General features: G+C 36.1%; 1 protein-coding gene across 1 annotated transcript; it reads right to left on the bottom strand.

The window, feature by feature from the left end:
- Nucleotides 1-6,129: 6,129 nt before the first annotated feature.
- Nucleotides 6,130-11,020, bottom strand: LOC100615139 (uncharacterized protein C12orf42-like). The gene is made up of 2 exons (XM_054677207.1): nt 10,928-11,020; nt 6,130-6,594 (listed from the first exon to the last, which is right to left on the bottom strand). Exons 1-2 carry the CDS (start codon nt 11,018-11,020, stop codon nt 6,130-6,132), a joined length of 558 nt encoding a protein of 185 aa, XP_054533182.1.
- Nucleotides 11,021-13,031: the final 2,011 nt, after the last annotated feature.

Genomic DNA, 13,031 nt, shown 5'->3' with positions numbered 1-13,031 from the left:
TTTGCCTAAAAAGAAACAATAAGTCTTTAATAAAGTAAAAGCATTTGTATGTCCATGTCTGAAAGTGCTATAATAAGATTTTGTTTTAATTGTATAAGGCAAACTAACTTCCCTTTGATGACAGAGATTATTTTTCTTTTTCTCTTATTTTATATCTTTATTTATGTTGTAATTTTTTATTGATGCATAATAATTGTATCTATAGGGTACATGCAACATTTTGATACATGAATAAAATAAGTAATGATCATGGTACGGTATTTAGAATATCCACCACATCAAATATTTATCATTTAATTGTGTTGAAAATATTTTAAATCCTTTTTTCTAGCTACTAAAAAATATGCAATATGTTGTTATTAACTATAGTCACCCTATACTGTTATCAAACATTAGAGTTTATTCCTTCTACATAACTATATGTTAGTACCCATTAACCCACCTCTGTTTACCAGCCCCACCTTCACACACTTCTTCTAGCCTCTGGTAATGATCACTATTCTCTCTAGTTTTATGAGATCAATTGTTTTAGCACCAATATATGGGGGAGAACATTTAATATTTGTCTCTCTGTGCCTGGCTTAGTTCACTTCACATAATGACCTCCAATTCCACTTTTGTTGCTTGATGCTTAAGTTGATGTCATATCTACACTGTTGTGAGTAATTCCACAAAAACATGCAAGCACAGGTATTTATCTGATGTATTGACTTCTTTTGAGTAGATGTCTAGCAATAAAATAGTTGAATGGTAATTCTATTTTTATTTTTTGAGGAATCTTTATATTGTTTTCCACAGTGGCTGTATTAAATTTCCACCAACTGTATTTAAGAGTTCCCCTTTCTCTCATCTTTAACAAGATTTTTTGTTTCTTGTCTTTGTAATAAAACCATTCTGATTGGGGTAAGGTGATAGCTAATTGTGGTTTATTATTTTGCATTTCCATGATGATTAATAATGTTGACCATTTTTCATGTATCTGTTGGCCATTTCTACATTTTCTCTTTATAAATGTTTATTTACATATTTTCCCTTGATTTTAATGGGATTATTTATGTTAACATATATATGTTCTTTGTATATTTTGGATGTTTAGTAACCTATGACATGAATAGGATAAAAACATTTTCTCTCATTTAACAGTAAGTTTTTTCACTCAGTTGATTAGTTCTTTTGCTGTGCAGAGCTTTTTAATTTAAGTCCCATTTGTCAATTTTTGTTTTTCTCTCCTGTGCTTTTGAGGTCTTAGTCAAAAATTCCTTCTGTAAGCCAACATCTTAAAACATACTTCTAGGTTTTCTTTTAGTGTTTTAATGTTTCAGGCCTCACATTCCTAAATATTTCATATATCTTAAGTTAATTTTTGTATACTGTGAGAGAGAAGAGGCATATGTATTTTTCTGCATGTGGCTATCCGATATTCCAATAACATTTACTATGAGGATTTTTTTTCCTGAGTGTAAATTCTTATCAGTTATGTCAAAGATCATTTACATACAAATATATTTTGCAGTTACTTATAGCTGGATTCCCTATTACAGTGTTCTATGTGTCTACTTTTATACCACTAACTGTTTCAGTTGGTACAGATTTGTAATACATTTTGAGGTCAAGTAGTATAATGCCTTTAGCTTTGCTCTATTTGCTCAAAATTGGTTTGTCTATATGTCCTCTTTTGGGGTTTTATAAGAATTTCAGGATTAAAAAAAAATCATGAAGAATGATGTTGGGATATTCCTAAGGCTGCACTAAATATTTAGCTTCTTTTGGGCAATGTGATCATCTTAATGATATTTTATATTTTAGCCCATAGGCATGGGATATTTTCCCAGATGTTTGTGTTATGTAAAATTTGTTTCAACAGTCTTTTTATTTGTAATTTCCCTTGTAGTAATTGCTTACATCCTCCATTAAATTTAGTCCTAGATAGTTTAATATTTTGCAGCTATTATAAAAGAGATTGACTTCTTCATTTCTTTCTCAGCTAGATGACTATTGCTGTATGAAAATATCACTAATTTTTGCAAGCTGTTGTAACCTATAATTTTGCTGAAATTACATATCAAATATAATTTTTTTTTTGGTGGAGTCTTTAGGTGTTTCTGCATTTAAGATCGTGTTCTCAGAGAAGAGGTACAGTTTGACTTTCTAATTTCTAATTTGGATACTTTTTCTCTCCTTCTTTAGCCTGGTGGCTCTGGCTAATACTCCCAGTGTTACAATGAATAAGAGTGATGAACATGGGTGTCTTCGTATTGTTCAATTTTGAAGGGAAAGGACTTTTAATTTTTTTCCATTCAGTGTGATGTCAACTGCGGGTTTATCATATATACCCTTTATTGTTCGAGATATATTCCTTCTATGACCGCATTGTTGCATTTTTTTTATGATGAAGGGATGCTAAATTTTACCAAATGCTTTTCTTGTATATATTGAGATGATTATATTATTTTTGTCCTTTATTCTGTTGATGTGATATATCATGCTTACAGATTTACACATGTTGAACCAGGCCTGCACCTCGGCTGTAAATTCCACTTGGTCTTCATGCAATATATTTTTGATGTGCTGCTGGATTCTGATTGGTGGTAATTTGTTGAGAATTTGTGTGTCTGTTTTCATCAGTGATACTAGACTGAAGTTGTTGTTGCTATTATTGTTGTTTTGTTTTTGTTTGATTTGGGCATCAGGGTGATCCTGGCCTTCTAGAATGAGTTGAGAAGAATTTTCTATTTTATCCTTCTTTTGAATAGTTTTGGAAGAATTGATATTAGTTCTGTGTACATGTGGCAGAATTTGGCTAACAATCTGTCCAATTTTTGGCTTTTTGTTGGAGGACTTTTTATTACTGATTCAATCTTGCTACTCATTATTGGTCTTTTCAGGTTTTCCATTTGTTATTGATTCAGTCTGTATAATTGCATGATTTCAGAAATTTGTTCATGTCCTGTATTTTTTCCAGTTCATTTGTGTATGTTTGTTCATAATAGTCTCTCATGATCCTTTGGTATTATTATTACATCATATGTAATGTCTTCTTTTTATTTTTTATTTTCTGTATTTGGCTTTTCTCTCTCCTCTTGGTTTGTCTAGCTAGCACTTTATCAATTTTGTTTATATTTTCGAAGTACTAACTTTTTGTTTCAATGTTTTTGGTCTCTTTGATTTTAGTTCTGCTAATGTTATTATTATTCCTTTATTCTGATAAATTTTGATTATTTGTGTTCATGCTTTCTAGTTTTTGAGGGACATTTTTATATTGTTAATTTGTAAAATCTTTTTACTTTCTTGATGTAGGTGTTTATTGGTGTGAACTATCCTTTTAGCTTTTTTTTTTTGCTGTATTGCACACGTTTCATATGTTGCGTTTCCACTTTCAATTGTTTAAAGCAATTTTTAAATAAATTTTAAGAATTTTTTCGTTACTTATTGGTCATTCAGGAGAATGTTGCTTAAATTTTATGTACTTATGTAGTATAATTTCCAGAGTTCTGGCAGATATTTCTTTCCAGTTTTATTCTATTACAGTATAACAAAAATATTTGATATGATTTTGACTTTCTAAAGTATATGAAGACTTATGAATGCTGATATATGGTCTATCCTGGGAAATGTTTTACATGCTGATTTTTAAAAAGTCTATTCTGCAGTTGTTGAATAGAGTGTTCTGTAAATATCTATTTGGTTCAAAATACAGCCTAACCCAATGTTTCTTTATTGAGTTTTGGTACAAATGAACTGTCTAATGCTGAAGGTGGGGTATTGCAGTCCTCTTAATATTATTATATTGCAATATCTCTCTCTTCTTAGACTTAATAATATTTGTTTATGATTCTCAGTACTCTAGTGTTAGATATATATATATATATACATGAAATTATTACCACCTCATTTGATTGCTCCCATTATTATAATATAATAACCTACTTGGCATTTTTTTCCTTTTCACTGTTCTTGATTTAAAGTTTGTTTTATCTGATATGGGTACAGGTAGGTACTTCAGTTGATTTTTGGTTTCTATTTATATGGAATATATAAATTTACATCCCTTTATTTTCGGTCTATATGTATGATTGCTGGAAAGGTGAGCTTCTTGTAAATGGCATATAAGTGGATCATGATTAGTACATTTATCCAGTAATTCTACATCTTTTAACTGAAGAATGTAGTCCATTTACATTGAGATTTTTATTACTTGTGAGGTTTATTTCTTGTTATATTAATTATTTTCTGGTGGTTTATACATTTTGTTATTTTCTTTTTCTCATTTATCTCTCATTATGGTTTACTGATTTCTGTGGTGATATCATTTACATGCTTTCTTTTCTTTCTTTTTGTGAAAACTTTACATGTAAGTTTTATAATTCTGTGTAATTTGATAATGGTAAATGTCTTCCTTTACTTCCATGTTTAGGACTTCCTGGAACGTTTTTTCTAGGTCCAGTCTAGTGGTAACAAATTTCCTCAGAATTTCCTTGTCTGGGAAGACATTATTTCTCCTTCATTTAGAAAGAATAGAATTGCTGGATATTTTGTTCTTGACTGACAGTGTTTTTTCCCTAAGCACTATAAATATATCATTTTATTATTTTTGGGGTGAAACATTTCTGCTCAACAGTCTGCATTAATTCGGTGATTTTTTTTCTTCATACAAATTTAGTTGCTTTTCTGTTGCTGTTTTTAAGATTCACTCTTTGAATTTTACTTTAGACAAATTATAATATGTCACAAGTATAACTTTTTGCATTGTGTTTATCTGGGGATCATTCACCCTCCTATATCTGAATGTTTATATATATATGAATATATAAATATTGATAGACTTGGGAAGATTTTAGCTATTATTTTATTAAATACGTTTTCTAGTTTAAAAATTTTCTATTCACCCTTAATATATTAATAATTTACACATTTAGTTGCTGTATGTTGTCCTAACTGTCATGAAGGCTTTCATTCTTTTTTTTTTATTATTATACTTTAATTTCTGGGGTACATGTGCAGAACGTGCAGGTTTGTTACATAGGTATGTATGTGCCACGGTGGTTTGCTGAACCCATCAACCCGTCACCTACATTAGATATTTCTCCTAATGCTACACCTCCCCTAGCCCTCCACACCTGACAGGCTCCAGTGTGTGATGATCACCTCCTTGTGTCCATGTGTTCTCATTGTTCAATTGCCATTTATGAGTGAGAACATGCAGTGTTTGGTTTTCTGTTCTTGTGTTAGTTTGCTGAGAATGATGGTTTCCAGCTTCATCCATGTCCCAGCAAAGGACATGAACTCATCCTTTTTTATGGCTGAATAGTATTTCATGATGTATATGTGCCACATTTTCTTTATCCAGTCTATCATTGATGGGCATTTGGATTGGTTCCAAGTCTTTGCTATTGTGAATAGTGCTGCAGTAAACATATGTGTGCCTGTGTCTTTATAGTAGAATGATTTATAATCCTTTGGGTGTATACCTAGTATTGGGATTGGTGGTTCAAATGGTATTTCCAGTTTTAGACTCTTGAGGAATCACCACGCTGTCTTCCACAATGGTTGAACTAATTTACACTCACACCAACAGTGTAAAAGCGTTCCTATTTCTCCACATCTTCTCCAGCACCTGTTTCCTGAATTTTTAATGATTGCCATTCTAACTGGTGTGAGATAGTATCTCATTATGGATTTGATTTACATTTCTCTGATGACCAGTGATGATGGGCATTGTTTCCCATGTTTCTTGGCTGAATAAATGTCTTCTTTTGAGAAGTGTCTGTTCATATCCTTTGCTTACTTTTTGATGGGGTTGTTTGTTTTATTCTTGTAAATTTGTTTAAGTTCTTTGTAGATTCTGGATATTAGCCCTTTGTCAGATGGATAGATTGCAAAATTTTTCTCCCATTCTGTAGGTTGCCTGTTCACTCTGATGATAGCTTCTCTTGCTGAGCACAAGCTTTTCAGTTTAATTAGATCCCATTTTTTTTTGACTTTTGACATTATTTATTAGGTTCAAAAACGCTTCACAAAAGCCTAACAATGGTTCTGTGGAAACCAGTACATCTGAGGCCCTTTCTGTTGTTCTGAGCAGGCACTGATTTGAAGATGGGCAGCACTTGCGGAACAATTCCCTTGCAGCTGTCAATGTAAGTGAGCATTCACCACTGGCCTAGAAAGGGCCTGTGAATAAACCATATGGAAACGCTGGATTGGGCGGGGGGGTGCTGAGGAGCAAACCTTTATTAACCTCTTGGAGGGGAAATGGGTGGAAGCACCAGCCAGCAGAGGAAGGGGCGCTCCTGCCAGATTGCCAAGGAGGGAGGTGTCCGCCTGAGGCCTCCTGTCCCGTGGGGTATGAGGATGCTTGGGGAGCATCTCTGGCGCCATGGCAAATGCGCCTCTTTCAACAGGATTTCCGGACGCGCCCAGCAGTCTGCTTTGGATGTCGGGGTGTGCCTGAGCTCCTGCTGGGACTGCCATCATCTTCTCCAGCTCCAGCTCCAGCTCTGTGTTACTCGGGCAGGCGCTCTGCAGAGCGCCGGGGGTCTGTCTCCTCCTGCAGAGGCCAATGGCAGTGGAAGGTCTGGCGGCAGAACCAGAATTTTTCTTGGTTCAATTTTGCCTTTTGTTGTCGTTGCTTTTGGTGTTTTAGTCATAAAGTTTTTGCCAATGCCTATGTCCTGGATGGTATTGCCTACGTTTTCTTCTAGGGTTTTTGGGTTTTAAAGTCTTATGTTTAAGTCTTTAATCCATTTGAGTGAATTTTTGTATAAGGTGTAAGGAACGGATCTAGTTTCAGTTTTCTGCATATGACTAGCCAATTTTCCTAACACCATTTATTAAATAGGGAAGACTTTCTCCATTGCTTGTTTTTGTCAGGTTTGTCAAAGATCAGATGGTTGTAGATGTGTGGTGTTATTTCTGAGGCCTCTGTTCTGTTCTGTTGGTCTTTGTATCTGTTTTGGAACCAGTACCATTCTATTTTGGTTACGGTAGCCTTGTACTATAATTTGAAGCCAGGTAGCACCGAAGCCTCCAGATTTGTTCTTTTTGCTTAGGATTGTCTTGGCTATGGAGGCTGCCATTTGAACTTTGAATTAGTTTTTTTCCAATTCTGTGAAGAAAGTCAATAGTAGTTTGATGGGGATTGCATTGAATCTATAAATTACTTTGGGCAGTGTGATCATTTTTATGATATTGATTCTTCATATCCTTGGGCATGGAATGTTTTTCCATTTGTTTGTGTCCTCTTTTATTTCCTTTAGCAGTGATTTGTAGTCCTTCTTGAAGAGGTCTTTCACATCCCTTGTAAGTTGGATTCCTAGATATTTTATTCCCTTTGAAGCAATTGTAAATGGGAGTTCACTCATGATTTGGCTCTCTGTGTGTTATTGGTGTATGGGAATGCTTGTGATTTTTGCACATTGATTTTGTATCCTCAGTCTTTGCTGAAGTTGCTCATCAGCTTAAGGAGATTTTGGGCTAAGAGGATGGGATTTTCTAAATAAACAATCATATCATCTGCAAACAGAAACAATTTGACTTCCTCTTTTCCTAATTAAGTATCCTTTATTTCTTCCTCTTGCCTCATTGTCCTGGCCAGAACTTCCAATGTTATATTGAATAGCAGTGGTGAGACAGGGCGTTCTTGTCTTGTGCCAGTTTTCAAAGGGAATGCTTCCAGTTTTTGCCCATTCAGTATAATATTGCCTGTGGGTTTGTCATAAATAGCTCTTATTATTTTGATATACATTTCATCAATACCTAGTTTATTGAGAATTTTTAGCATGAAGGCCTGTTGAATTTTGTCAAAGGCCTTTTCTGCATCTATTGAGATAATCATATGGTTTTTCTCATTGGATCAGTTTATGTGATTGATTACATTTATTGATTTGTGTGTGTTGAACCAGACTTGCATCCCAGGGATGAAGCCGACTTGATTGTGGTGGACAAGCTTTTTGATATGCTGATGGATTCAGTTTGCCAGTATTTTGTTGAGGATTTTCACATTGATGTTCATCAGAGATATTGGCCTAAAACTTTTTGTTGTTGTTTTGTCTCTGCCAGGTTTTGGTATCAACATGATGGTGGCCTCATAAAATGAGTTAGGGAGGATTTCCTTCTTTTCTATTGGTTGGAATAGTTTCAGAAGGCATAGGACCATCTCCTCTTCATACCTCTGGTAGAATTTGGCTATAAATCTGTCTGGTCCTGGACTTTTTTTTGGCTGGTGGGCTATTAATTACTGCCTCCTTTCCAGAACTTGTTATTGGTCTATTCAGGGATTCAACTTTTTCCTGGTTTAATCTTGGGAGGGTATATGTGTCCAGAAATTTATACATTTCTTCTAGATTTTCTAGTTTATTTGTGAAGAGTATTCTATGATGGTAATTTGTATTTCTGTGGGATCATTGCTGATATCCTGTTTATCATATTTATTGCATCTATTTGATTCTTCTCTAATTTTTTCTTTATTAATCTGGCTAGCGGTCTACCTATTTTGTTAATCTTTTCAAAATACCAGCTCCTCAATTCATTGATTTTTTGAAGGGTGTTTGTGTCTCCATCTACTTCATTTCAGCTCTGGTCTTTGTTATTTTTTGTCTTCTGCTAGCTTTTGAATTTGTTTGCTCTTGCTTCTCCAGTTCTCTTAGTTTTGATGCCATGGTGTCAGCTGTAGATCTTTCCTGCTTTCTCTCATGGACATATAGTGCTATGAATTTCCCTGTACACACAGCATTATATTGTTCCAGAGATTCTAGCACGTTGTGTATTTGTTCTCATTGGTTTCAAAGAACATCTTTATTTCTGCCTTCATTTCATTATTTTCCCAGTAGTCATTCAGGAGCAAGTTGTTCAGTTTCCATATAGTTGTGCGGTTTTGAGTAAGTTTCTTAATCCTGAGTTCTAATTTGATTGCACTGTGGTCTGAGAGACTGTTAGTTATGATATCCATTCTTTTGCATTTGCTGAAGAGTGTTTTACCTCCATTTATGCCATCAATTTTAGAATAAGTGCTTTATGGTGCTGACAAGAATGTATATTCTTTTGATTTGGGGTGGAGAGTTCTGTAGATGTCTAGTAGGTCCACTTGGTCCAGAGCTGAGTTCAAGTCCTGGATATCCTTGTTAATTTTCTGTCTCTTTGATCTGTCTATTATTGACAGTGAGTTGCTAAGTTTTCCCAGTATTATTGTGTGGGAATCTAAGTCTATTTGTTTGTATTTAAGAACTTGCTTTATGAATCTGGGTGCTCTTGTATTCGGCACATATATATTTATGATAGTTACGTCTTCTTGTTGCATTGATCCCTTTTCCATTGTGTAATGACCTTCTTTGACTCTTGGTCTTTATTGGTTTAAAATCTGTTTTATTAGAGACTAGGATTGCAATGGCCTTTTTTTTGTTTGTTTGTTTGTTTTTTTTTTGTTTTTTTTTTTTTTTTTTTTTTGCTTTCCATTTGCTTGGTAAATCTTCTTCCATCTCTTTATTTTGAGCCTATTTGTGTCTTTGCACATGAGATGGGTCTCCTGAATACAGCACTCTTAGGGGTCTTGAGTCTTTATTCAATGTACCAGTCTGTATCTTTTAATTGAGACATTTAGCTTGTTTACATTTCAAGTTAACATTGTTATATGTGAATTTGATCCTGTCATCATGATGCTAGCTGATTATTTTGCCCACTAGTTAATGCAGTTTCTTCATAGCATCAACAGTCTTTACACTTTGGCATGTTTTTGAGTGGCTGGTACCGGTTGTCCCTTTCCATTTTAGTGCTTCCTTTAGGAGCTCTTGTAAGGCAGGCCTTGTGGTGTCAAAAATCTCTCAGCACTTGCTTGCCTATAAAGGATTTTATTTCTCCTTCACTTATAAAGCTTAGTTTGGCTGAATATGAAATTCTAGGTTGAAAAGTGTTTTCTTTAAGAATGTTGAATATTGGCTCCCACAGTCTTCTGACTTGCAGGGTTTCTGCTGAGAGATCCGCATTAGTTTGATGGACTTCCCTTTGTGGATAACCCAATCTTTCTCTCTGTCTGCCCTTAAGATTTCTTTCTTCATTACAACCTTGGTGAATCTGATGATTATGTGTCTTGGGGTTGCTCTTCTCAAGGAATGTCTTTGCGGTTTTCTCTGTATTTCCTGAATTTGAATGTTGGCCTGCCTTAGGTTGAGGAAGTTCTCTTGGATAATATCCTGAAGAGTGTTTCCCAACTTGATTCCATTCTCCTTGTTACTTTCATGTACACCATTCAAACATAGATTTAGTCTTTTCACATAGTCCCATATTTCTTTGAGGCTTTGTTTGTTTTTACTCTTTTTTTTCCCTCTAATCTTGTCTTCTCACTTTACTTCATTAAGTTGATCTTCAATCTCAGATATCCTTTCTTCTGTTTGATTGATTTGGCTATTGATACTTGTGTATGCTTCATGAAGTTTTCGTGCTGTGTTTTTCAGCTCCATCATGTCATTTATGTTCTTCTCTAAGCTGGTTATTCTAGTTAGCAATTCATCTAACCTTTTTTCCAGCTTCTTAGCTTCCTTGCAATAGGTCAGAACATGCTTCTTTACCGCATAGAAGTTTGTTATTACCCACCCTCTGAAGCCTACTTCTGTCAATTCATCAAACTTACTCTCTATCCAGTTTTATTCCTTTGCTGGCGAGCAGTTGTGATCCTTTGGAGGAGAAGAGGCATTCTGGTTTTTGGAATTTTCAGTCTTTTTGCTGTGGTTTCTCCCCATCTTTGTGGTTTTATCTACCTTTGGTCTTTGATATTGGTGATGTTGATAATATTCCTTTCTTTTTGCTAGTTTTCCTTCTAACAGTCAGGCCTGTCTGCTGCAGGTCTGCTAGAGTTTGCTGGAGGTATGCTCCAGACCCTATTTGCCTGGGTATCACCAGTGGAGGATGCAGAACAACAAAGACTGCTGTCTGGTCTTACATCTGGAAGCTTCCTTCCAGAGGGGCACCTGCCAGATGCCAACCAGAGCTCTCCTGTATAAGGGGTCTGTCGGCTCCTACTGGAAGGCGTCATCCAGTCTGGATACACAGTGGGTCATGGACCCACTTGATGAGGCAGTCTGTCCCTTATTAGAACTTGGATGCTATGCTGGGAGAACCACTGCTCTCTTCAAAGCTGTCAGGCAGGGCCCTTTAAGTCTGCTGAAGCTGCACCACAGCCACCCCTTCCCCCAGATGCTCTGTCCCAGGGGGCTGTGGTGGGTTCTGTCCAGTCCAAACACTCTGGCGGCTTTGTTGACACTGTGAGGGTAAAACAGCCTACTCAAGTCTCCGCAATGGCAGATGCCCCTCACCCCTCCAATCTTGGGCGTCCCAGGTCGACATCCAACTGTTGTGCTAGCAGTGAGAAATTCAAGCCAGTGGATCTTAGGTTTCTTGGCTCTGTGGGGGTGGGACCCACAAAGCCAGGCACTGGAGAGAGTCTCCTGGTCTACCCATTGTGAAGACTGTGGGAAAAGTGCATTATCTGGGCCAAAAGCACCATTCCTCATGGTACAGTCTCTCATGGCTTTCATTAGCTAGTAAAGGGAAATCCCCTGACCCCTTGCACTTCCTGGGTGAGGCGACACCCCACTCTGCTTTGGCCCATGCTTTGTGGGCTGCATCCACTTTCCAACCGGGTCCAATGAGATGAACCAGGTACCTTAGTTGGAAATGCAGGAATCACCTGCCTTCTGTGTTGATCTCAATGGGAGCTGCAGCCCTAAAACTGTTTCTATTTGGCCATATTGCCAGCTTCTTATTTTTAATTTTTTAAAATTTTGTCCATGTTATTTCAAAATGCTTGTCTTCATGTTTTAATATTATTTCTTCTGCCTGAGATGGTCTATTGTAGCTTTAAAATGTACTTGTATTTTCTTCAATTATTCAGTTCCAGAAGTCCTATATTTTTTATCTTTCTTAATTATCTGTCTATTTGCTAAAGTTTTCATTCATATTCTTTTTTTATGTGCTTAGCACTTTTTTTATTATACTGTAAACTTTAGGGTACATGTGCACAGTGTGCAAGTTTGTTACGTATGTATACATGTGCCATGTTGGTGTGCTGCACCCATTAACTCTTCATTTAACATTAGATATATCTCCTAATGCTATCCCTCCCCCCTCCCTCCACCCCTCAAAGGCCCTGGTTTGTGATATTCCCCTTCCTGTGTCCATGTGTTCTCATTGTTCAATTCCCACCTATGAGTGAGAACATGTGGTGTTTGGTTTTTTGTCCTTGTGATAGTTTGCTGAGAGTGATGGTTTCCAGCTTCATCCATGTCCCTACAAAGGACATGAACTCATCCTTTTTTATGGCTGGTTGTTTTGTATCTGGTTTTTATTTTTTCATTCTTAATTGTTGTTCTGATTTGTTTGCACTAATTTTCTGATTCCCTTGTTTTTCAATATGCTTCTTTGAAATCAGGATTTTGAATTATTGACCCAGAATTTTGTGAATTTCATTTTGACTGAAATCTGTTGTTTGCAAATTATTGTCTTTGATTGGTGGTGTTTTATTTTCTTGTTTGTTATGTTTTCTCTGTCCTTACATTAATATCTGCAATGGTGTAACAGTCACCTTTATAATTTTTTGAAACTGCATTCATTGAGAGAATTTTTTTCTGAAGAATATATGTGTTTTGCTGGTTGTATGGGATGATTTAACTTTCAATTTTTGGTGCCTACAATGGTATGATCTCCATATAAGTTTTTTGAGAATACACAGGATTAGTTGTAGGATCCTGTTGTGGATCCTGGGGTGGGGGGCAATTTTGGGCCTCCAGGGAGCTTATTCTGATAAGATATAGGGAGTGGCAGTGATAAGCCAAGCATATAGATGATCCTTAGGACTCCTGGGCAACTAATGAGATGATGGTGATGACAGAAGCAGTAGTGGAGCAACCCACTGGAACCCTAGTAGTTCATGCTGACACTAGTAGTGGCAGTAGTGGTTTGGGTGGGCCAGTTCTCTGGTCCACTAGTGGCATGTTCAGGTTGATGTCAGCTGTGGTGGTAATGGCAGGTTGTGTTAGCTGGTGCTT

This window comes from Pan troglodytes, chromosome Y, assembly GCF_028858775.2.
Source record: "Pan troglodytes isolate AG18354 chromosome Y, NHGRI_mPanTro3-v2.0_pri, whole genome shotgun sequence".
Taxonomy (NCBI): domain Eukaryota; kingdom Metazoa; phylum Chordata; class Mammalia; order Primates; family Hominidae; genus Pan; species Pan troglodytes.
The sequence above is the reverse complement of the archived record's forward strand: the minus strand, read 5'-3'. Positions and strand labels throughout refer to the sequence as shown.